At 41.3% G+C, this 26198-nt stretch overlaps 1 protein-coding gene across 1 annotated transcript in view; it reads right to left on the bottom strand.

Annotated features, from left to right (window-relative positions):
* Nucleotides 1-4907: 4907 nt before the first annotated feature.
* The window catches only part of mao (monoamine oxidase), a 31900-nt gene continuing 10609 nt past the window's right edge, over nt 4908-26198 (bottom strand). Inside the window, exons 2-15 of the mRNA XM_047600960.1 lie at nt 24504-24598; nt 23384-23521; nt 15441-15545; nt 15269-15360; nt 14330-14471; nt 13250-13399; nt 12172-12331; nt 11993-12089; nt 11078-11131; nt 10935-10992; nt 10749-10846; nt 10109-10220; nt 9507-9569; nt 4908-8681 (exon numbers count right to left, since the gene is read on the bottom strand). Coding sequence (XP_047456916.1) covers nt 8526-8681; nt 9507-9569; nt 10109-10220; nt 10749-10846; nt 10935-10992; nt 11078-11131; nt 11993-12089; nt 12172-12331; nt 13250-13399; nt 14330-14471; nt 15269-15360; nt 15441-15545; nt 23384-23521; nt 24504-24598 — 1520 coding nt within the window. The 3' untranslated portion in view covers nt 4908-8525. The remainder of the gene's footprint in view (nt 8682-9506; nt 9570-10108; nt 10221-10748; nt 10847-10934; nt 10993-11077; nt 11132-11992; nt 12090-12171; nt 12332-13249; nt 13400-14329; nt 14472-15268; nt 15361-15440; nt 15546-23383; nt 23522-24503; nt 24599-26198) is intronic.

Raw genomic sequence — 26198 nt, 5'->3', positions numbered from 1 at the left:
CTCGTCTTTCGTCCGCCGTCAGAGGAAGGCCTGTCTTCCCTCTGCAGCTGTGGACGCAGAACTCTGAACTTTTAGGTCGAGGTGTCACTCGTCACACTCTGTCATTTAAACTCAAAAGTTTTCTTCAGAATTTCACCAGTCTTTCTAGAAGTTAAACCCAAAGATCAGGTCGAACAAAGACTCTCTTCATCATGTCCAAATGTTCCCATCACCTTCTGCACCACCGCCTATTTCGCCCTCTCTTGCCAACTTTTCCTGCAGCACTCACTTTCTTTTGTCGAGGTTCTCCGACAGAGTGACTGATGTTGATCATTACTTGGTTCTGATGGCTCGTCAGTGTCACCAAAAAAGCCATTTTGAAGCCAGTGCTCCATCTCCAGCATTACAAGGAGTCTTTGTGGAATGCCAGACTAAAAATAACTAGTAGCAGTGTAATACTATCTGACAGCTGATTTGTTTGTTTGTAGAGTTTCAGTCAGGTGTTAGAGTTCATCATCGTAAGAAAACAGCTCACTTTGCAGCGAGACCTCATTGCACTTGACTTGTTTACGTTTGATGCTGATGGCTGAAACTGGAGTATAAAGATGGATGGCTACCTACCAACAGGACGAATTAAAAGAACCGACAGTTCACTTCAGTCCTTTATATTCAATCTTCAACTAAAAAAAAGTGCTCTGTGAATGCATCCCATGGACTCTGTATTTATGGAATCGGAGGTGGGCCATGAACATTTTTGAGACTTAAAAGTGGGCCCTGAGTTGGAAAAGGTTGGGAACCACTCCTGTAGAGTACTGGATACACATACATATCCTGGATAGATATATATTAGATAGTTGAAAACACCCTTATAACAATGATATCATACACAGAAATAACACTGAATTAATTCAACAACCTTCTGACTGTAATTGCGCCAAACCTTTTAAAAAAAGAAATAAATAAAAAAATAACACAGAGCACACATATTCTACCCAAAGTGTGCCAAACTGGGTTTGCAAAGTTGCAAAGTTCCCATTCCATATGAGATGGTGTTGTTGCAATTGTTGTCTGTAGTACGACCAGTCGCCTACTAGAAGAAGGTAAGGGATGGAAAAAATGAAGTGTGCAAAATGAAGGCGAGATATTGGGAAAGTAATGTAAAATGTTACAAAATCACAGTGAGTTCCTACTTTGACTGGAGTGTGGGTGTGCTGCATCAAAAACTGGTTTTCATCATCACATTAGGTGGTGCATTCAGTGCTCCCTGATCTGGTAAAATAATCTAAATAATATCTTGTAGTATGTGCAAGGTTGAGGTTAGAGATAGATTAGAAGACTATCTTTTAAAGAGATTAGAGAGATGACTAGTTTTTCTCCTGAAGTGTGTGATGCAACTTGATCTAAAAATACGCAGGATTATTAAATGCCTGTAGTCACCTGAGATCAGCTTAAAAGATGCCCATAGCTGCCAGAAGTTCTCACAGGACACCAAATGGATGCAGCTCATAGCTTCAAGTCTGGCCTGAGGGATCGTCACATGATCTCACAAATCCCTTGAGAATCCAGCTGCTTCGCAAAGTAACAAAACTGAAACTGGAGCAAATAGTTGTCTTAAACTCCATACATGCCTAAGTCTATCTGTCATTACATGAGATGTTATAACTTGTTTCTTGTTGGGTCATAATGTCATATAAGCAGGGAAGAGGTTTCAATATATTCATAGAAATCTGCAAATAAAAAAAATCAATGAGGTTTATCTCAAAATTTCTGAAACATGAACATGCATCGTGCATTGTTTCCTTCCCTTTGCACAGAGACATTTCTGCAGACATTCTCCCTGTATCAGGACCAGAGAGCTTGTTTCTCCTCATCTGACCGAAGTGAAATGTCTAACAAGGGGTAAATCTTAGGAAGTCCCACCAGCCCAGAACAATAAGTTAGAAATCCTATAGCGCTGAGAGACCGGGGGGCTGCAAACACCTCGGGCTCAGTGCAGGCTGTTACAGCTCCATCCTGGAGACCTGCTGTTAAAGTCAGGCCCAATGAGAGGAGATGATGGCTCCATTAACTGCAATATACTGCTTAATGTATAAAGTTCTTCACAGTTCTTACGAGAAGAGATGCCAGTGACTGAAAAGTAGTCTCAGGGAATAATCGTAACTAAAGAAGATGATAAATTGAACATCGTTTGCAGTAAAAAAAAAAAAAAAAGATAAAATAAGAAAATCAGGATTTTAACACTGTGACTGAACTTAATGGTGCTGAATGTTTAATTTTATTTTGACCGGGCTGCAGAGCCAATCGAAAATGCCATTCAAAAAATAAAATCAATTGATTAGATGAAACAAAGAAACACAATTAGGCTCTTTTTTTACAGATGGAAAAAGTGACCTCACTCTACTAGTGATCATAAACTTACATTAGCAAAACAAAATCCACCTCCAAATACACCCACATGTGTAACTGTCCAAAAAGAGAGCTTATAAATATAAAAACAAGTTGTGTTTCAGGTTCAGATGCAGGACACAGGAAGAGGAAACGTACAATAGCTTTGATCTAAATGTGTTGCAGTGATGTGGCAGGAGGGTGTAACGCATAACAGGCCTGGTCTGGTCTAGGTGGGTGGTTCATGTCTAAAAAACATCCACATGAATGCGAGGGCCAGAGGTTTCCCACCACTGAACTGTCACAAGATGGTCAATGTTACTAACTGCTTCAGTCAGAGGTTTTAATGTTACGGCTGATGTAGTTAAGTAGCTAATAAAAACATGAAATCTCCCCAAGGTCTTTAAAAAGACCTTGGAGAAAATAAATGTCTATTTCTATGTGTTTGTTTGTGCAATTTACATGAATACATGTGCACATGGATGTCATTTAGATCTATTCCTGAACGTGAAGCACCAGAATCTAATCTATCAGAAAATTTTCTGCAGCACCCACAGGAGAGATGTTGAGAAAAAAACAAAAAAAACACCCAGAAACAATCTCACTTTGGGAGTATGGGAGTGAGAACATTTAACGGGAGATTGCAAACGATTTCACCACTGAGAGGGAACTAGTTGGAGTTTAGGTCTTGGGTGGATGGACAGCGAGCGGTAGGCCACAGCTCAGAGTCAGTCCCTGGACACCAGGGACACTGCCATCTGAATCCAATCCACCTTCTGAAGTATTGAGAGGCAAATTGACAGTGTCAGATTTCATATCACAGCAAGCTGCAGCGGGGCAAAGGAGCAGGTCTGCAGTCTAATAACGAGAGGACGGCGTGCCTAAAGGTGGAGGCGTCGTGCACGTGCATCATGCACTGACAACTGAAACGAAGAAAAACAGCAACCACAGCAGCATCAGCGCGGCCACTGCTCATGATGCAGCCGCTGTGGTTGCTGCAGTTACACATCCTCAAGCGCAGCCTGGAGGGCTCACGCTTTCAGGGGCCTTGCGGATAGGAAAGAGGTTACAGTGAGTCAGGCCTGGCCCTGCATATGTCAACCAGCAAAAGCAGCTTGCAAACAACATGAGTAACCACAGCTGATGATTGATGTGACAGCAACACTTCATGTGTCTCTGTGTGTCAGCAAAGCGTGCAGCAGCAGAAGAGAGCATCAGAAGAGAGAAACCAAAGTGCGTGCTTGGATGACAATATTTAGTAAATTGCACAGCAGTAAGGATTCAGTTTGCTGTAATGGTGGACATCTGCCCTCCAGTGGCAGCCCATGTAACTGCAGGAAAACCTCACCATCTCTTGCAAGGCTAGAAATAAAGACGGAGCATGTTATGTTAATATTGACATCCGGTCATGATCTATATTGATTTTGCAGTTCTTGAATTTATACAAACGTCGGCCGCGGCGAGGAGCTCGAAGTGGAGGAGATTAAATTAAAGACAGAGGAGATGAAAGAAGACGACATGTCATCCCTGCAGAGCAGAGCACAAGTCCTGGCATTAAGCCACACATCCACTATCTGAGGAGGCTAGACTGGTCTGAAAGAGATAAGCTGCGGCGGGTTTTGTCTCGGAGAACGGACTATCTGATCAGAAATAAAGGTTACATTTGAAGTTTTGACATTTCTCCCACATCTTTCTTGTGCCTTCCCGCTGTGCTTGTCTCTAAAAACAGGAACTTCTTTCCTGCAGCGCTCCAGGAACTGAACCTTAGATCTCTGGGGGATTTGCCAGAGAAAGATCTTTACACTGTAAAGTAAAGATCTGTACAAATCTGTGTTCTGTGTTTGACTGGAGCTTTTTTCAGCTGTTATTTGTTCACTATGCCCTAAACTAGAGTACTGGAGTGTTAGAGTAAGTATTAGATGAATTACCATGAAACTTTGCGCAAATATTCATAGTTCTCACATGTCAAAATGATGAGCTGTGGGTGGAGCTTGGAATCATAGTTTTCCAGAATTCAGTCGAAAAACATAACACACACACACACACACACACACACACACACACACACACACACACACACACACACACTTTAGGAACAACTCAACAAACATGAAGAACAGCACAAGGTGTTGACCTGGCCTCCAAACTCACTAGATCCCAAACTGATCAAGTTTCTGTGGGATGGGTTAGGGTGCACAGAGGCCCCTCCCCTCAACACAACATTCTGTTGTCAAAAACCACAGGACACCCTCAGAATAAATATGTATAATGAATATTTTAAGTGATTTCTTTTATTTTGCTCTCACATGCAGAGGAGTGTTTGCTCACAAAACCATATATGAGATGACTTAAAACTCTAAATGTAAATGTAAAACTCTAAATGTAACTAAATGTACAGAGAAGAGGGGCACTGAAATTGGTTGATGGGAGGTGTCCCGTGCATTCAGTCTGTCTTTACACACCATAACCTTGCAATAATTTCTAATTTCTATCTACACTGATTTTTCTAAGTGGACACGGACAGAATGATACACAAGAGCAGCTTAAGACGAGTAAAAGATTTATTTCACATTGTTTTCTTTTAAATATCACCAGCTTTGTTTGAAGAATCAGAGACATCAACGATCACAGGAAGAGTTAAGGACACGTGTATGCACAGAGGGACAGGCGGAACAAGAGGGAGGGAGAGATGTGCTATAGAGACATGGAACTGGAGCTGGGATGAAGGGACAAATGTCACAGTGCAGACACGGTGAAGTTAAGCAGCCAGAAGAGACACGAGGACACCACAACACCAAAGAGATGGATAGTGAAGCACCAAAATCACAACACAAAGCACACACTGAGTTGGCTTCACTGGAGATACGCAGTTTGATCACCCCAATACTCTGAGTATTATTATTATTATTATTATTATTATTATTATTATTATTATTATTATTATTATTAGAACACACCCAGCTTTAGCTGAGTTTATAGCAAGGATCTAACTCAGGTAACACTGGGGGAATTTAAAAACCTTTTAGACACATTTAAAGGGACAAGCTGTTGGATGCTATGGTTACTGACGACGCCTTAAACCAACGACCTGGTCCATCTGACCTCTCACCTCCAGATCAGGCGGGAGGAAGAGAGTGAGGGACGGAGTGATGGAGGGATGAAAGGGCGGAGGTAGGGAGGGAAAGCAATGTGGAGAGTGTCAGAGTCACACAGGCACTTGAGAGAAATGACAAATAAAACACCACGACTTCCATTAAGGCACGACAGATAAACTACACTCACAAACACCAGTCTTTGGGACAGGAACAGCGTGATTCTCGCACGGGTTCGCCCTCTCAGAGCAGAGGCATGAACAGAGGTTTTCTTCTGTAGATAAGCTTTCCGTCAAAAAGTCTCAGACAAACAAGAGGTACCGCCGAGGTGCAGCTCGTGCAATATGGCCGACCACAAAGAGCCTGCGTGACTTCCCTAAATGTGTCCAGAATTTTATGATTTTAAGAGGACACACTCAAAGTCGAGGTACATCCTACATCAAGCATCTGGTAGGTGCATTAAATCGACAGAATCCAACTCTCTGGCCTCATCTGGATCGCCAAGTGGCTTCCAGTGATAACACGTGGCAGTTTTTAAAAATGTTAGTCTTAATCATGATTGAGGAAAGATAAAAATATATTAATACAGCAACAAATCACGTGTTATCTCATCTGAAGAAAAATACATTCGAATGCTTCCATTCCATTAACCAGAGCAGCTTACATTACCCACTACGTTGCCTCGAAATAACAGGTGTCACTTAAAAGTTGAGTTCTTCTTCTTAATCTATTCATGCATTTTTATTTTTCATTTTTCAGCACATACCATGAAAACCAACAGTGAATTGATCTTTCTTCTTCTTACTCAAACAGAAGTAAATGATGCATTTGCTGGAGACTACTTTCAGCTGAGGACTTAAATTTTGGGATATTGGGAAAATAAAATAGACTTGAACACTTTTAGGTACATAAACTGTAGAAAAATATCTTGATTAATTGTTAAGGAGTTTGATTCGAATAAGAAATAACTGAATGTAGCAACTCTGCATGTGCACACACAAGGCTAGCTAGCTACAGCTAGCATGTATGTTTGTGTGTGTGTGTTTGCATGTGAACAATGAATTGTCAAGTCATTTTCATGCAAATGCAGCTTTCTACATCATTACCAAACTATATGAGCTACAAATATGAGAAATGTGACACTATTTTGTAATTTCTATTCTTATTATAACGAAACATGAAAAATAAATACCAAATATGACCACAGTTGTTAATACAGGGCTCTCAAGTCGTGTGCACGCATTTCAATAAGTTCACAAGCTATCACGCCACACGACGTGAAATTTCTCACACCGGAAAATGCTAAAACACGTCTGACACAGACTTTAAAAGAGATTAGTAATCTATGAATAGAGAGGTGACAGGCTGCTCTGCTTCAATCAGCGACCAATGAGCCAATCAGAAAATAGTATTTATCGTTGCCAGGTGAAATAGGGGGCCCTAACCACACCTTCCATAAATGATAATCACTTCATGACTGAATTTATTATTATTGTTGTTAATATTAATTTTTTATTATAGTATAGGGTCTTTGCATCCTATTTGCTTATGAATCATGGTAGATTATCTTTAAACGCCACCAGAAGTAAAATAATCTCACTCCAAGCTAAATTGAAATGACTGTGAAAAACAAATGACTAAAAAGCTGATTCTAATTCAAATAAAAACTTGAATCAACCTGGCACTGCGACTGATTAGAGTTTAGGGAACAACTAATATTTGGTGCTGATGAACATCGTTCACGTCATCCAGTGTAAAGATATTATTTACTGATGCCATTCTGAGCAACAGTGGGGCTCTAAAGGAAGAAACCACGTCAGGCTTTATGTACACGGATGAAACGTGATGAAAAGATCCATTCACTGTGGTTTTGGTCTTTCCATGGGACGTGTTGACACTATGTAAATGACAGAATGAGCCCGTCCTCATCCCTGAACCTCCTCTGTGATTTTTATTTTTAATTTTTTTTTTCAGCAGTCAACGGCTCTGCTCTCCTCTGACGTTACTGGATTTCATCAATCAGCTACAGCTGCTCGGCCAGAATAGATCAGCACCTAAAATCAGCGGAGGTAATTAGACACACTTCACACACGCTTGACGGACACACATACGCACACTAGACAAAGGTCTCACACACACACACACACACACACACACACAGTGAGAATGATGAGTCAGAAACCCACGTGTAATCAAGAATGTGTACGTCATTGGCAATGTATGGAATAGTGACATTTATATTAGGACTGTCAATGTTAATGCTTTAATAACGCGTTAACGCAAATTCCTTTTAACGCTGTTCATTTTACTATGTCATGCAATTTCTGTTTTTATAATCTGCCACCAAACCAGGAAATCAGGAAGTGATTAAAGCTGCAGTAACATTGTGGAAAACAAGCAGAATCTGAAGTGCTTGTAGTGGTTGTAGTAAATAATTTGATCCTGCAGAGGGCGATATGACGCCCTGTATCGTCACAACTGCCTAAATTCCAAATATAAGCCAAACAATAATTTCACCTTGAAAGTCCTGACAGATGCGTCCCCCAACAAGAAAACAAAATAGATAATTAAAAAAAATAATTAAGTGCAATTAATTTGCGTTAACGCGCAATCATACGATAAATCGTGATTAGATATTTTAATATATATTGACAGCCCTATATATAAATTTATTTTCTTCACTAAAATTATTGATTCACTTTTTTCCTTCATTGGTTTCACAATCTGAGTCTCAAATTTACTGCCGGGTTAAACTGTTAAAGTTGGGTCTTCTTCACTCCCCTCTGTCTAAGCATCTCTTTTAACTTTTAATCAGAACGTTACTCTTTGTCTCACTCTTGCTTTCTTTTGTGTACAAAAGTGTTGGTGTGTTAGTGTTTTTGCTTGAGCTGAAGAGTCGTCCTCACAACACAGTGTTCCCCAAAAACCAAACAAAAAGTAACACATCCTATACTCTCATCTGTTCACTACCTTGCAGTTTGGGACCACAGAGTAATGCGCTAGAGGTACAGTGTCTATTGAGCTGTGTGTGTCCGCTCTTTGAGATGCAGAGGAGTGAGATGACGCGGTTTAACTCCGGGGGAGGAGACCCTTCTTGTAGGCCACAAGGCCGGCGACGGTGGCAACGGACAGGAAGGTGGAGAAGCCCATGAACTTGAGGAGACCACCGACCGAAGGCAAGTTTCTCTCCCAGAAGGTGGTGACGAACGGGAGCGCTGGGACTTCCTGTAGGATGGAGACAAGAAGAATAAGAGTTTAGGTTAAGGAGAATCCAGACAGTTCACAACTTTTTATTTATTTGGCCTCCACTCTTTTGCTTTGTGTATGTTATTCTGGTCTCGTTCAAAAATGTCACATCGTATTCTGACTGGTTAGTGAGCAAACATTAGACTTTGCAGCTGTCACCAAAGCCCCAAATCATCCTTTGGTTGCCCAGTGTTTCACAGATGCTACAATTACATGGACATTATTATTCCTATTAATATTTAATATTCCTATTATAAGTAGAATAAAAATACCTCATGCAACAACGTACTGATCTGATCAAAAGGAGTTAAAGAGTTGGTAATAACTATGTAAACTCTTGATGTGCTGGTTTCTTTCTGGTTGGAATAAATCCATTCTCTCTAAGCATGTTTGCTCCATGTGGGGTAAACATCAGGTGAGGAGTTTCCAGGAGGGACAGAAACATGGAGGTAGAAAAACAACCCAAGTGGACAGCAACGCTGGAGACGTGGAGCCATCTTGGTCGTCTTAAATCATCCCATTGTTGTCAATAAAGATAGGGGAATAAACTTTTTTTGTTATATCCTGCAGATTTGACACTCTACTGCTGCAGAGCCACTGTACCAGTTAAGTACTGACTGATATGGTGACTGGGTGACTGAGGATGTGTGTAGCGTGCATGGAAACAGTTTAGTTGGAATCTCTGAACAGGTAAACATAGCCACTGTAATCTACAGGTGGCAAAATAGCATGTTTCTCTCGCAAAAAAAGGAATCAATAACTGCAGAACAAAAGAGCATAATTATTCATAAAGTGTCTTCTTACCTCACACTCAGGCTCCGTCTGGATGATCTGACTGTGGTGGATTTTACCCATTGCACACATGATCTGCAAGAACACACAGTTTGTGTCAGCTGTACATGCATTTACATCAACGCCAGTTTTGTTCAAGTGTTTCCCCAGAAACAAATGCAGACTAAACTCTCCAGCGGCGCCTGAGGGAGGAGGTGTAGGGAGGCGCATGAACACAGTCAGAATAAAGCTGGAGGAGGCCGTGCGTGTTGGAGGCAGATACAGTGCACTCAGCAGGTGGTGCAGCAGCGTTTAGGGAGAGTTTAAGCATTTAAGTTGGTAGACTGAACAAAATCTGCCTCAGTCAGCAGCTCGACAAGTTGGAGGTGACACCCTCACACCCCCCGTGAAGCGCAACGCGCACACAGATTTTCAGTTAAAGCTATCAGATAAAGGTAGTGAAGTGTAATATGCCATGTAAACAGAACGTAACGCAGTAGAGTGGTTAGTTATGCATGTATGTCTACTTGCTCCTGATCACTGAAAGCTTGTCTTCTTTTCTAAATCATAACTACCAGACAATGTTGGATGCTTCTGGGTGTGAATCAGTGTTTTGAGGCTGAACGTGCTCTGACCTCTCTGGCTGCTCTCTCGCCAGCTTGCACTGCCCCCTCCATGTAGCCGCTCCATTCTGTGGCCGTCTCTGTGCCAGCGAAGTACAACTTCCCGACGGGTTCCCTCAGCACCCTGAGACAGAGGAAGAACTTCACTGTCACTGCACACAAGTTACAAGGATCGAGTACATAGAGTGGTGTGACAGCTCACACCTGGAAATGAAAGTCAGCAAAATCAAGGAGATGGTGATGACCTTCTCCAAGAAGCAGAAAGATCTGACTATTAAGGTCACCACCATCATGGAGGAGTTCAGATACCTGGGCACCACCTTTGACAACCTGCTGAGACTCCCCTCCAACACAGACGAGGTGTCAAAAGCAAAAGCAACACCTCCCTAGGAAATTCAGCTCTTTTGGAGTCTGCACTGACATTCTAAAGACTTTTTTATGGGCTTTCTGTGCCATCACAGTCTGAGTATGACTTTATAAATACATTCAGAATACAAAGAAATGCAATACAAAAATTCAACCTCAAAAAGAGTCTCAACATCTGTCTAACCAGGGATAAGCAATCGAGCCCTGTTTCAGTCCGGCCAATCAGGTTACTCTCCAGTGGTCATGATGCAACACACATTCACAGGATAGTGTGCGTGAGACTTACTTTCCATACTGGGTGAGGATTCCTGGAGGGAAATATGCCGTGTAGCAGCCCCCAGAGTACTCCTCTTCACACCAGTTCTTCTCCTCATAGTGTATCGGCTGTGAAGCACATCAATGCCTTTAATGACAAGTGGCTCTGCAGCAGTTGTGCGACTGTGTGAGCGGTGTGCTCCATATCTTAACTCACATGCAGCGCCTCCTCTGAGCCCAGCACTCTGGAGTAAATCTCACAGATCCTCTTCAACCTAAACGAGACGAGAAGTGTTCGGATTAAAGCGATCCTACAGCCTGTGAACGGGTTTGAAATAATCCTCCGCGCTGCCTCCTTACCTCTCTTCTTTGGACAGGCCCGAGAGCTTCCTGCACTTGCGGGCCAGGATGAAGCTGTGGGAAAGAGAAAAGAGAAACCTTATGCAGCATCATAATCACCATGACAATATTTTTATTTTCATTGTGCAAGGCCTTTTGATTTATGGACTGGTTGCGCTTGTGGAACACTTAATGTGGTTTTGCAAGACCCTTGGGTTGAAATGTTGGATTTATGGGCTGGGAAATTTTGGGGAACACTGAAATCGTTTTGTTTGTACTGTGGGGAATTTAACTTTTGTTGAACTGCTGGGAGATTTGAGGTCATTACCTGTGGGAATTAATTATTTGAAAGTTATTGAACGACGACATAGAGATATTCTTGAAAAGGGTTTTGGTTAAAGAAAAGCCAAAGGGCTCATTACTGATGTTTTGGGTCATCATTTCTTCTGTGGCAGAGTTGTTATTTCCTTTAGTCTTAAAAAATATTTTTTCTACTCTGAGATTTTAATTGTGCCCAGTTATATTAACATATTGTACATTAACAACTAATTTTAAGTAGACGTCCGTGCAAGTAGTCCTCAGAGTAAACAGTTCACAAGTTTTTCCTCCAGTTTGGTGTGGAATAATTTAACAGGAGTCATCGATTAACACAGACTACCTCATTTTACATGTGCACACTACATGTATAATTACACACTCACTGTTGATTTGCACATACAACTGAGGCAGTTTATGTTGCTTTTTAATTTAACCTGTTATTGTAAAATCTGAAAGACGCAAACGTCGCTGCTTTTGGTCTTAGGGAAATGTCGGCGATTAGGAAGGTGTAGACTAATGCAAGACTTGCCCTTTAATTCTCATGCTTATGACCATGCCATCTAGTTGCAGGTCATAAGCATGGGTCTTGCAGAGAAGTGTCTGGAGCTCCATATTCACCCCATAATAGCAGGTACAGTCCCATCAGGCTTTGTGTCATCCAGTGTCAGACCGATGGGAGCACCCTCCTCCTCGATCACCATGCTGCCACAGTAACCTGGAGGCACAACACAACGTTTAAAAATCCACCTCGCATCCTTCGGCCTTCCTTCGCTCCCATGTTCTGCCCACGCCCTTACCCTTTTTCCTCCAGAAGTTCTCTTTGTAGTAGACCATGCACTTGATGACGGAGCCCATGGGGACACGGTGGATCAGCTGGTTCCTCAGCGGTGGCAGTTCGGGATTAAAGTGCATCTTCAGGTTCAGACCAGGGGGAGTGGCCACGATCACGTACTTGGCCTGAGACATAGGAAAAAATAAAATAACTAAAAGTGCTGATGGTAAAGGAAAGTGGAGCTTTATCCCATTGCCATGGCAGTAGGTTGTCAGGCACCCAGTAGATGGCAGCAAAGAACAACACTCCCAGGATGCTTTAGACTGAATGAGCTTCATTTTTAAACAGACTTCACCAAATCTTTGACGAAATGTCACATCTAGAGCATAAATGCTTCTCCTAAATATGAAAACAAGAAAATGATGATAAATAATATGTTGTGACAGTAAAAGATTAAATGTATTTCTGCTCCCCCTCGGGGGCCAGCACGAGGACCCTGAGGACTGCCACACTTTTAACTACAAGGGGCTTCCTTCCACCCTACACAATGCTGCAAACCCATTTCCATTACATGCTGTAACAGTAAAATAGTTAATTATGAAAATGTTGCCGGACTTAAATTGAAAGGAACTTATTGCTAAAAAAAAAATCCATCCACTAGCATCACGTTATTTTATTTGTTCTTTCTTTGGCAGTAGTTCACAACTTTCTTAACCACAACCAAGTCTAGTGTGGTCAGTTTGTCTCATGATGAATCTTAGGAATATTAAGAAACATCCGGTTTTAATTATTTTATATTTAGTTGGTTTAGTCCGGTGGTTCCCCAGCCTAGACCATTTGAGTCAAAGTGTCATGAGACAAATTTGATGCACCGTGGAATGATTAAATGCTTCAGGCCTTGAGCAGTGCTATATCCCTCTGCACTGTCACTGGTTTGGCAGTAGTTGGCTTAATTCCCCTAATCGGGGTTTAAAACCCCTAATTTGTAAATTTGACAATCTCAGGGTAATTCAGTTTTTGTTGATCTTTGTTAGATGTATTATCCATCCTCTTACTTTTTAACCGCACTTTTCATTCTTTTTTGGTGGGTTTTTCATACTCACCATGTAGGTCTGTTTGTCGACTGTTTCCACCACCACCATGTCTCCAGTCTGGTCGATCCTGTAAACCGGAGACTGCAGCTTCACTCGCTCGCCCAGCTCTCTGGCCATGCACTCGCTGATCTGACTGGAGCCACCGACAAACTTCCTCTCCTTTAGGGTTGGACGAGAGGGTCAGTCACTAGCACTGTGCAGATCTCATTGAGCTTGTGCAAGACGTTCTCAGTTTATATTTAGTTTGATGTATCCTGGTGCTTCATACCGCTTAGCCCCAACCCACCCCACATTCATTCGCTAGAAATCAGCATCTTAAATCAAAAGAGAAGTGTGTTTGTGAAGTGGAGGCCTGGGATTAAAAGCTGCCAAAGCTCTGATGCACAAAATGAAATCATCAGTGACCTTTTCCATGAGGTTAGTGTCAACATGTCTCCCCGATCAGAAACAGATTGGGTGAATTCCTTGGTGGCATTTGGATAACTTTTACATGGCAGTCTCTGCAAACATTAACCAGCCTAAACGTGCCCTTCGTTACAGTGATTTACGGTACACGCTGCCAAACGTGCAGTGTGTACTGTAAATCTGTATGAGTAAAGTAAACAGGAAATGACCACAGAGTAGGCTGCAATGTCATCTGGTTACCGAAACACAATCCCAGCCTGCAGTGGCTATGGCAACAAGGGCCACTTGGCTGCAGAAAGTACGGCAGCAGAATGTGCTACCCCAGCTCCCTCTCTCCAAGAAAACATCTTTTGTCAGGCTCACAATTATGCTGGGCTGATTGGGAGGAGCAGGGTAAGGTATAAATGTGCTGGGCTGATTTAGGGAGCTCTCACTGGTGTGCTTGCATGAAAGCGTATCTGTGGGACACGGCCATCTTAATTTCTTGGCAAACCTCCCTCTCCTGCGCTGGCCTCCGTCCCTCTGCGTATTTTCTGCAGAGAGGTTTTCTTGGAAAGCTGTACAGCTGTTTTACTCCAAGTTCGGTTTGGGTGTTAAGAAGTCCACGCCAACATCAATTATTCTTTCTTTGCGTGCACTTTTCAAACGACTTGCTGCAGGAAAACAGCTTCGGTGCAGACCCACCTGTCCACCGTTGGTGGTGGAGAAGATCCTCATGGTTCCACCGCACTGCTTCACATACCAGAGGAACCACAAGGCCGACACCTCGTGGGGTTCAGAGGTCACGTTCACGTTGACAAACAGCGTGGCGAAGCGACGGACAGTACTGAGACAGTGAGAGAGGGGTTAAAGGAAAAGTCATCACTAGAGAAGAAATGTAGCTGTGCTCTTGAATGTTTCTCTCTACTCTGGTGTCAGAAAGATTTGAAGTATGCAAGGTCTGTGTGGGAAGGTTTTAAATGCATGGATTAGTGTAATCTAAGAGTTATTGCAGGCATGAAAAACAAAAAAATATTTTCTTATCCAGTATTATCTAAGCTAGTTCTATGTGTCTTTTATCCTCATTAGTTCTGCATGTGTCCATATAGTCCTGCTTCTTCATTTCTTTCTTTGGTAATCTCTCCTGGATTCTTTTTGGATTCTACCTTGTCACACACTTGTTTTTGGAAGTCCCTGCTCATCCCTGCAGTGCCTCTTGTTATTTTTTATTTTAATATGTTTCAACAATATATTCTTATATTTGAATCTGTCATGCACTGAAACTGCTTATTCAAGCCACTCTTGCACATTTGTAAGTGAGTCTGTAGTCCCAGGCACATTTCTCAAATGCTCTTGCAACATCTTAGAACAATAACGTTAGCATTTAGCTCTAAGCACCAAGATCTGACTGCAGCCTCACAGAGCTGTCGACATTACTCTGTTTTTACCTGACTTTTACATTATTTTTCAGTCCACATAGCAAAACATGACCTGTTTTGCTGTGCAGTACTTTATTTAAACTTCATCTAAATCATTATCACCTCTAAACAATGCCAGTTTTGTCTGATACATAAGCAGCATTTCAACTATTTAGTATTTTCTATTTTGCAGCTGGTCAGTGTGTTTTTTTTTTTTTGGATTAACCTTGTCCAGCAGATTTTTTCAAAGAGTTCCAGCATGGTCATCTTGTCCCACTCCTCAGCATGGGGAGCTCTCCAGGGAGCCTCTCTGGGAATCTGAATTACAGGAAGGGGTTTCAACATGAGGCAGAGAGAGGGGGAATGAAAGCAAAGAAGAAAACGCAGTCATGTTTTACCTCCTTTCCCATCTCGTCCATTGTCCTCCAGAGGTTGTTGAAGTCCAACAACACGAGGGGGTTCCACATGGGAGGGAAGGAGCCTTTGAACGGGTAAGACTTTCCCTGAAGGACACACAACAACAGAAATATTACTTTTAGTTCATAATTTATTTTACACCTTCAGTTAACAGAATTCTAATAATATATTTTACCTTCTTTGCTTTTTGTCTATGTATGAGTGTGCATACCACCATCCATTACCTACACATATACATATAATTCATCATTGTCATTAGACAAATGTTTCCATTTTTATATTATGCCATATATTATTATATATTATGTCACATTTTCCTCATATTTTCCCTGATGCTGTTTTGGTTGTTTGTCTCAAATAAACAAATGAAATAAAATAAAAGTTAAGATATCACACACACATCAAATGAAATGAAACAAAATAAAATAAATTTTGAATAATAAAGTAGGAATAAATGAAAAAATAAAGTGAAATAAAATAAAATAAAGCTGAATACACAGGATTTTTATTTGATTTTGGTCCAAAGATAGCCAAATTTTCATGTTTAAAATCAATGTGTCATCATTCAAAAGATCATATCGCAGCTGACACTAGCAGCTTTGTATTGATCACTCCTACTAATTATAAATGCAGGGATCCAATCTCACACAGCAGCTAACTCTGAAACTGATCTGAATTTAGAAAGTCATGCAGCAGGGGCAAATTTAAAATGAAATGTCAGCATTTGCCTGCTGAGATATGCTTAGTCAGGATGACTGTGAACAGTATCCAGAGAGCAGACAGCAAGTAAAGAGCTTATGCAATATTTTATAACCGATTCAGAGATTCAGGGCATCAAGTTTGATAAGGGCGTCCACAGTCCATGGCCTTTCCAAACAGCCCAACTGAGTTACAAACACAGAAATAAAAGTTGGGGAGGTGGCTTCAAGGTGGCTTACACCAGTTCTCATGAACCTGCAGAGTACAAGTTAAAGTCTGATATTTCCAAAAGTATTAAGAGATGCTGCTCATGCATGTACACTGATGCAAGCTCACAGTTTCTGTGTGGAGCTTGCATGTTCTCCCTGCATCTAGTCTGGCTTCCTCCCACCGTCCAAAGGCATGCGTTAGGTTTGCTGGCGATTCTAGATTGGCTGTAGGTGTGAGTGTGAATGGTTGTTTGTCTCTCTTATCCCTGGAATAGATAGGGTGTACCCTGCCTCTTGCCCAATGACAGCTGGGATAGGCTCCAGACCACTCGCAGCTCTCCAGAGTACAGGTGGCTACACAAAATCGATGAATGAAGGAATTAAATACAGTTTTCTGAACTGCTTTTCAATGTTTAAGATCTGTCTGATTCAGCTGGGGACTGACCTCTACAAACCTGAGAGTTAACACTTCCAAAGTTGTGTGTGTGGCCCTGAATTCTGAGGAAATGTGTATATATTTATAAAAAAAAAAAAAAAAAAATTTTAAGATTTTAAGCTCCATTTTAATCATAGCCTGGAAACTAGTCTGAACTTTGAATCTTTTGAGAAGATGAAAACAAAAATTAATAAAAGAGATTAGTAAGAGGCCTGGGACTGAGCCTTGAGGGACTCAAGGAGAAAAACAGGAGCAATCATAGTTCAATCAACTCCTAAAGGTGTTGAGATGCTGAGTAACAGTGACTTATTTATACATGTGATTTGGGGCGCCACTGAGTTTAATTTTTTTTTAAATGACTGTGATTGGTTGGAGGGCTTCCCAAATGCATGCAGAATATCTTATTGTTTGAAATGCTCCACAGACAAGCAAAATTTCATTAAACCCAGATTCGCTTGATATTTCTTCTATTCGTTTTATTTCCATTAAGACACTTTATCTTTATGAATTAATTCACTGTACTACAACATAGACAGACAGGGCGAGGATGTGTTTTACAGCCTACAGTACCCATTGCTCAGAACTGACCGTTGCTGTGAAGCAACAGGCCTGTCACCATGGTGATGCTGGCCGAGTGAATACAGAAGGAGGAGAGCAATGGAGGGGAGGCACAACATCTGTTTCCACATTGACAAGGATCAACCAGGAAGAGACTGACGATACTGAGAATTATCTGTAAGATAAACAGCTCACGATAGACCAAGTGTACAGTTCCTGTCCAGTAACCAGCCACCAGTCAAGTGTTTAATCTCAGGAAAGAGCTACAACCAAAGTAAAATTGTACTTGCTTATTATCAGTTTGGCAAAAACTATATTGAACTAAAATGACAAAAGATGTTGCAAATCAACTGTGAGAAATGCTAGAAATCTTAATTATAAGTGTTTTCTCCAACTTTAAAAGGTCATCACATCACATGTTTCATCCAGTTAAACAATCCTTCCTCTGGCTATTTTTTTCAGTAACTCAACAGCCACGAATCAGATGACACATCACCAGGCCAAAGCGAGATCTGGAAAACTTTACCATTTTTTTTTACTTCCATAGAATAGAATGTCCATGCTGATGTTACTAAAACCTGAACTAAATATTTTCATCTGCAACTCTAAATCAAAATCTGACGCAACTAAAACAAGGCAAATCTATTTTTTCTACGCTCTGCAGCCTTCTGAACCAGGCTGTGATTACATTATAGAAAAAATGATGCAGTCTGGTCTGTAGAGGAAACTTCAAGGGTGGAAAGAGTTTCTGTGAGCAAATCTACAACTATATATGACAAACTAAACCCACCACTGCACAGTACATCCTTATCAGAGAATATCAATGAAGCATGTTAGGAATTCTAGTAGCTAACATACTTCAGCCACTCTCCCTGTGAATGTGCAAACGGGGAGCTGCAAGAGCAAAAGGATAACCCCACTCTTTTTCTCAATCTCTGATAAGCGGGCGCAGCATTTCATCAAAGCCTGTTTCCCCTCTATCTCTTGATAGTGATGCCTCATTAATAAACCCAGTGCTGAGAGCTGCAGCTGCCCGTTAGCCAGCAGTCTGCTGATAAGGGAAACCAGCACTGGCCTTTTGGATTACAACCTGCCTTGGCAAAGCTGATTAGCTACGCGGCTTGCTTGAAAGCTAGTCCTAATTACACAATGGCTTAGACGCATGCTGGTTTACTATACGACTCCTCCGGTTACCATCCTGTGAGGAAATGTGGACACCGATATGTATGCAGGTTAGATCGGAGTAAATGTCTTCCCCCAAGCGCTTTTGCTCTCTTGGGAAGTTCACTATCGATAGGAAAGTTCTTCACACTGTGTTTAGAGTAATTGCTCCTTCGCTAATCCAAAGCTACTTATAGATAAAACAGAGCTGTAATACTGACAACAGCAACATATATGTTTGAAATACCACGTGACAAAATATAGGTTCATTTATTCTGCTGGAGGAAGAGTGCACGAAAGGGATTCAACTGTTGTTGTGTATTTGTTCTATGTGTGACGCACCTTCGGTTGCAATTAATTTGAAAGGTGCTATATAAATAAAATTGATTTGATTTGATACTTCAGCACTTTAGCAGAAAAGTCAGATAACATGAATGAATTAGTGCATTAAAATCTTTTCTTTAACAGTATGCACCAATCAGGCATAACATTATGACCACCTTCCTAATAGTGTGTAGGTTTTCCTTGTGTCTCCATAACAGCGACTCATCAGAGAATGGACATGGGCCTTCTGAGGGTGCCCTGTGGTGTCTGGTGATGGAATGTTGTTAGTGGGGGCCGTAGTGGGGGAGGGGCCTCTGTGGGTCATTCCACAGATATTTAATCAGGTTGAGATCAAGTGAATCCGGAGGCCAGGCCAACACCTTGTGCTGTTCCTCGTGTTTTTTGAGTTGTTCCTAAAATATTTTGTGTGTAAATCATGGATACAAGCGGCCGAAGGGAGATTTATTAGTCTTTGAGATAAGGTGAGGAGCTTTGACTTCTGGAGGGATGTACTTTGGACCACTATATGGTTAGGATGCCTTCTGGCTGCCTACCTTTTGGAGATTTATCAAGCATAGCCAGCTGGGGAAAAGACCCTGGGGTAGGCCCAGAATTTGCTGGAGGGATTACAGATCTCATCTGGAAGCCCCTCGGGATCCCACAGGGAGAGCTGGAATGTGTTGCTGGGGTGAGCGACGTCTGGAATTCCTTGCTTAGCCTGTTGCCATCGCAACCTTCCCTCAGATAAGTTGACAAAAATGGATGGATGGGTGGACAAATATATGACTAATTGATTTAATGATAATGGTAGTATTATAAGGACCAATTAGTAAGCTCCGATAAGAATGTCAAACAAGTGCTTATTCCACATACTGAAATATGAGGGTTTGATGTTTGCAAAGGAAAAAGCTTTCAGATGCTTTTGAAAGTTGCAGACTCTACATTGGGCTCTTGGGAATCTTACTTTTGACCATTTAAACTGAAAACTAAGTTTTAGCAAAAAAAATTATTGTTGCACTTTCAGCCATAACGTCACTTCTTTTTAGTCAACTCTACTTTGGTGGATGGAGTTTCACGTTTTTGCAGAGTCAGCTGCGGAGCAGAGCTACCTCCTCACACCACCACATAACAAACACACGGACGAACACACTGTCTGACACTGATGGAGGAGAGCAGCTTTTGACGAGGCACGCTGCCATGGAAACCAGCCAGGAAGCTACTAAATGGTGCATGAGCGTCAGCCTTCAACTGGATCTTGCAAAGATAGTAGCTACGGAGACACAGGAGCTCCCACAAACAGTGAGTCATTTAGTCATTTACTAAACCACTGACTGTCTGCACCTCAACGTCATGTTGGTGACATTTCACAGCACTGCTGAATTAGGTCAAGTCAATACTACATTGGTGCTAAGGATGAGGTAGTGAGCCAAAAGAAACACACACACACACACACACACACACACACACACACACACACGATGCTAAGGTGGACTGCAGAACAGCTGTTGGGATAAATGGACCAAAATCAGACATACAGAGGATATTGTGTTACTGAGCAACATGTCAACCATAAACTGATCAGAGCACAGAGGTCTGTTTGTTCTCAGTTAACATCCAGTATGGCCGAACATCGAGTCTTCCAATGAATCCCACAGGAGGACGGTATCAGCTGAGTGTTTGAGGATAAGGTTAAATTAAATCCATTTTACATTAACGAAGCATTTCCTATTGGAAATTATGGGCAGGACATTGCAATAAAAATTGTTGCCTGTCCAGAACCCACAACCTCATCCAAGACTGGCTCGCCCACCTCCACCGTGGATGCTCTCACGGCTAGCCTCTGGGAGGGCAGAGTAGAGCAACCAGGTTCATCCTGAAAGCACTCAGATGTCTCTTAGAATAACCCTCCCAAAATCCACCTACATACACACTTACTTTGGACTGGACTGTGGTGTGCATGCAAATGATCAAAATGTGCAGAACAGTGTGCAATAAACACATATTTATACATAGATGAGTAAATAATTATTTTCGAACATTACTGTGTATTTTCACATCTGTGTGTAGCTTGTATTAAATTATTATTATTAATAACTTCAAATGAACTGGTCACATGAGTGACCATACAGTGACACCTGTGATGGGGAAATATGAAAAACGTGTTTCCATTGCACTTTCGTGATAAACTTTTATTTTGATACGTCTGACAAACCACGTCGTGAGAGCGTGACAGTGTTTTAGTGATATTTGAGAGGATTTTCGAAATGTAGGTGTTTCCATTGCCATTTTTTTTTTAAATTTCAAAATTTAAGAGCAAGACTGTTTTGCGTGACAAGTGGGAGTCAGACACTGCCAAGATGGCAGCTGCTGGTGCCACCACCACATTGAAATTCAAAACCGCTATTTTGGTAAACTGACTAAATCATCAGTAGCGTTTGTCAATTAAACCTGAAGAGCTGAAAGCAATAACTCTCTGAACATGCTCACCTCTGCTACAGTAAATACTTACTGTGGATAGTGATAATCAGTTTGTAGCCTCTGAAGGATATCAGGAATAGAAATCTGTATGCAATCCTTAATAGGTTCTCATTCAGCTTAGTATTTGATGTTTAGTAGAACAGCACTTTATTATCATGTTTGCAATATTTTGTCTCATCCATGAGTGTGGATGGTGGACGTGAGAAATAACTTTCCATTTAATGCAGTGAAAGTGTGTTTGCCTCTATGTGTTAGCTTAAAGTTGATCTGAATTCATGATTCAATGACCAGACCACGGCCCACATGGAGGTAGGCTCCCTCCATCCACACTATACACATGAAACAGCTGCCAGCTCTACTAGGCAGGCCACTGATTTACAGTAGAACCAGTTTGACCAGGGTACATGGCAGCTATGGCAAATTAAATCAGGTAGAGGAACACAACTGTGTTAAGGACAGTGGTGCGCCCACACTAATGAGATATGGAACAAAGAATAACAAGAACAAAGAAAAATGGCCTCAGTGCCTCTTCCTTCCCTCTTTGTTTGCCTTTTAACCACTCAGAGAGAAGAGAAACTGCATTACTTAACCCCCTCAGGCAAAGATTAGCATCTCCAGTCACTAATGCTGGACAGGAGAATGGGATGCTGGCTGCTCAGTAGACATGCAGGAAGTCACGGGAAAGGACGGGAATTACCATGGCCTTCTCTGAGTAGAGAAACACTACACATCTATAGCGTGAGTTTAGATCAAAAGTTGCAAAACTTCTTGCAATGTTTCAGTGCTACACCTCCATCAGCCAAATGGTGACAAATTGCTGCCATTTTAAACCACATTTTAAATGACAAACATTCCCCAAATAGAAAGGTGTGAATGCTTTGTCAAAAATTACATGGCCACAGGGTTTCTCTTTAGTGGGCTATTTCTCTGCCTTCCTGTTAAGTGGCTGCTAGACAGAGCTACGGTCTTATTAGAGATGCAGCACACTTGAGCAGAGTAGGTTCGAGAGAATATACACTGATCAACCACAACATTAAAACCACTTACAGGAGAAGTAAATATCATTGACTGTCTTGTGACAATTCAGTGTATGCTGGTATTCATTCATGTGGATGTTACTTAGCACCCACCTAGACCACACCAGACACCCCACCCCATAGTAGTTACACTCTTTGGAGCAGCAGCCATCCCCAGCAGATTTAGGAACAACTCAAAAAACAATGAACAGCACAAGGTGTCTAAATTGACTGTGGGTTGATCCACAGAGGACCCTTCCCTCAAGTTATAGGCTCCCACTAACAACTTTCTGTTGCCAGGCAACACAGACTTCCTCAGTGTGAGTTTTGCTTAGTCTCCATCCGAGCAGCTTTTAAATAACTGTTAAACCTAGCTAGCATAACATTGTTGATACAGGTGGAAAAGGCAATCACAAAAAGGTATGAAGGAGGCATTGAGGACTGCTTTTATGCATTTACCTGATATGTAAGGTCTAGAAATAAATCATACCAAATGAATAAGTGATTTAAAAAGTAGACAGTGTGCTTTTTTAAAAGTGCTGGGAGCAACACTGATGTAGATCTTTAGAAGATGCACGTGAGGTTTTCAGAGGGAACTAAACATTGGATCAAAGCTGTCTTATGCAGCTTTGAGAAAAAGATCAAATACGCAAAGTCCCTTTCAGGTAGAGTGTAAAGGAAAAGCCTTAAGCTGGATTTAATTGTTCTGCCTCAGCATAACTGAGGGCTACACCCTAATGCCATACCTACTAAAAGTCAGGTCTGCATCTGCAACAAATGTCATGTGGAGTGCAGGATGAAGTTTGTTGAAACTGAAGTAAAAAACAGTAAAAAAAAGTAACCAGCATAAGGGTTCGCTAAGGGTGACAAATCAGATGTTGTAAATCATGAACTCTCTCATGGGAGACTAAGTCCACTTGATAAATATATACATCAGTGGTTCATTGCCCTTCTGGAAAGATGCCAGAAGACTAAAACAGACACAGATTGGAGTTCAAAATAATCTGTCAAAATGAGGCAGGAAAAAAGGCAGTAAAACTCACATTGACGTAATGCACCAGACTCTCCTGCTCGTTGACTTTGTAGGTCTTCACGTCATACTCTTTGGCCAGTCGAAGGATGCGGTTCTGAGTCGGTCCGATGTATGCCCCACCTAAGTCGACCCACTTGGTCTCCTTGTTCTGAAAACAAAAACAAACACATCAATAAATAAGTGCAGATACAAAAACATACAAAAGAATAGTCACACTGTGGAGTACTACAAGGCTCTGTCTTGGATCCACAGCTTTTCAATATTTACATGTTAACTCCAGGGGTCTAATCCATTTTGACAGCTCTGATTTTCACTACCATACACACGACATTCAACTGTACATAGTTCTTGAGGCCGATTAAAATCTTTCATGAGAATCGAGGCCATGATGTGTGGCCAAAAAACAATAAGAACTCCAGATTACCACACTATTCAAAAACATAAAACCAAAGACAGGAACTTTGTATGCATTTGCCAATCCTCAATTAGAACAGCTTGTCTTACTTCTAAGGACACAGAGAGGTTTGTGGATACCTTTAATTGACTTACCTACTACCACAGTCTACCCCTTTTCATTTGTATACTTAAAAAAAAGGATCTTTATTGATTCAATTCCTTCGTACTTTTGAATGAAAATCCACATTTTAAATAATGCTGTATGCTGGCATTAGTCAGGCCTCTTACTCTCATGCTCATCAGACATTTCCCCCATATTAGCCAAAACATTATCAGAACTGCTCTTTGTTCTATTTGTGTTTTAATTTCCTCCTCTTCCTTGTTCTGTATGCTAAGTTTTTGCATCTTTAAAAATGAAACTGACAAGTATATTGTTTGCTCTTGTTTATTTCAAAGTTGAGCTACATTTTGGTAGGCTTGAAGCCAGATGAATTTCCACACTCACAATTTCTAATGTGTCAGAAAGTTGGTCTGGAGTCTCTGTTGGGAACCGATACATGCCCTCTGGGGACTGTGGAAATGTATTTGTTTGCATGCACAGGTATTTTTCTCTCTGTTCTGATAATTATTTAGGCTAGTATTTTAGGTCAAGGTTGTAAAGATATAAATAAAGTTAATTATTATACTCTTATTATGAAATTGCTACTGTATATGCATTGTAATCCTGGTCTTACCCGCACGGTGAAGGTGCGACCACCAACTCGATCCCTGGCCTCCAAGACTACAGGGTTCAGGCCACTGGCCTTCAACAGCTTCGCTGCACTCAAACCTGTAGATGGACATGGAAACAGACAAGAGAGTAAAGACACATGGGAGGAGGAGCAGGTCTGTGAAACTTTGAAGCATTTAATCATGTCTATGTGAAGCTATGATTCCTTTTTAGGTAACATGGAAAAGCTGGCAAGAAATATGAAGCTTTATTTTTATAGTTATGCCTCTTTGATTAATTTACTTTTATGGTTTTAGGTTGGATTGTTTTAAATGACATTTGGTTCTTGAATGACCAGAAGAAGCTGCAGTACAGATGGGGACAGCAGGGGGAGTTGGAAATCTTTTCAGACAGAGAGAAACATCTCGACAACAAACCAGGAACCAGCTGACCTGCTGTTCATGTGAGGAGAAACGACGGACTAACTCACTGACAGACCTTTTACCATGCCGACTTCATCTGTGGCACTTTAATTCAGTGAGACATGAATGAGCTCTCTCACACACACATACATATGTAGAGGATTAGCATGCAGCACTAAAAAATATTAGCAGCAGGATTGAAAACACAGATATGCAGGGAGTGTTGTTTATATAAAACTTAGAAGGTACCACTAACTGCTGACATGATGAATGTGGACACATAAACTTCACATTCATTACAAGCATTAACAAGCACCTAATAGATTACAATTCAATCACCAATATGTTCTCAAGATTTCAAACAATATTTCAAACGTGTCAAATATTCTCATGTCATGTCATTAAACTACATTGTCTTCTGCCTAATGACGAACTTTACACCTGCATGAACCAATTTAATAGCATCTCACTTTTTTAATCAAAGGACCAGATAAATACACAGGTGTACTCCTCATGAACCTGGGGCCAATGGAAATAACTCTTGCTACGTCCAAACTCTTTACAACTGAAAGTCCAGATGAGCAATTCTACAGCTAACTGAGAAACCGGTTTTATTCTTTATTCAGTGTCTTTACGGAGCAGGAGAGAGTCTTTCTTGAGAGCTGCAGCGTTAATGTTTCCTTTAGATGAGTGCTTGAAACAAGAGACGCAGAAAACAAAAAACAAAAAAACATATTCGTTTTTTTTAAACTGAGCCAAAACCAACAAACGCAGATCTCAAAAGCAGGAGGTGACTTGTTACAGCAGAAATATCTCATCGCTCTACACTCAGCAGACGCTAACATCTGTACAAATGTTTTCCTGGCCTTGTGCCTAAATTCCCGCCCTTCCTCACCATCTTCGCCCTCTTGCTCTCCTTCCTTCCAAAACCCGCTAAGCTCTACTGAAGCAAGCGGGGTTTATATAAGTTTAAGCGCTGTTTGTTCTGCATTACCCAACTGTAGACTCCTCTCCCTGTACAAACATGTCCAGCCTGTAGGTCTTTGGAGAAAGCACCAGCTCTGACCAGAGGACGCTCACAAATCTTTCTGCCTCCTGCTCCTCCTCAACTTGCAATGAGCAGTTGTAAAGATATAAATAAAGTTAATCATTATGCTTTTATCAAAAAATTACAACTGCATATGAGTTGGTACTCCCGGTCTTACCCACACGGTAAAGGTGTGACAACCAACCTGATCCCTTTCACTCTCTTTACCCTTTCACTGTCCTTCCTTCCAAAACCTGCCAAGCTCTACTGA

The sequence above is a fragment of the Mugil cephalus genome, chromosome 12 (assembly GCF_022458985.1).
Source record: "Mugil cephalus isolate CIBA_MC_2020 chromosome 12, CIBA_Mcephalus_1.1, whole genome shotgun sequence".
Classification (NCBI taxonomy): Eukaryota; Metazoa; Chordata; class Actinopteri; order Mugiliformes; family Mugilidae; genus Mugil; species Mugil cephalus.
This window is presented reverse-complemented; position numbering and strand designations above follow the sequence as displayed.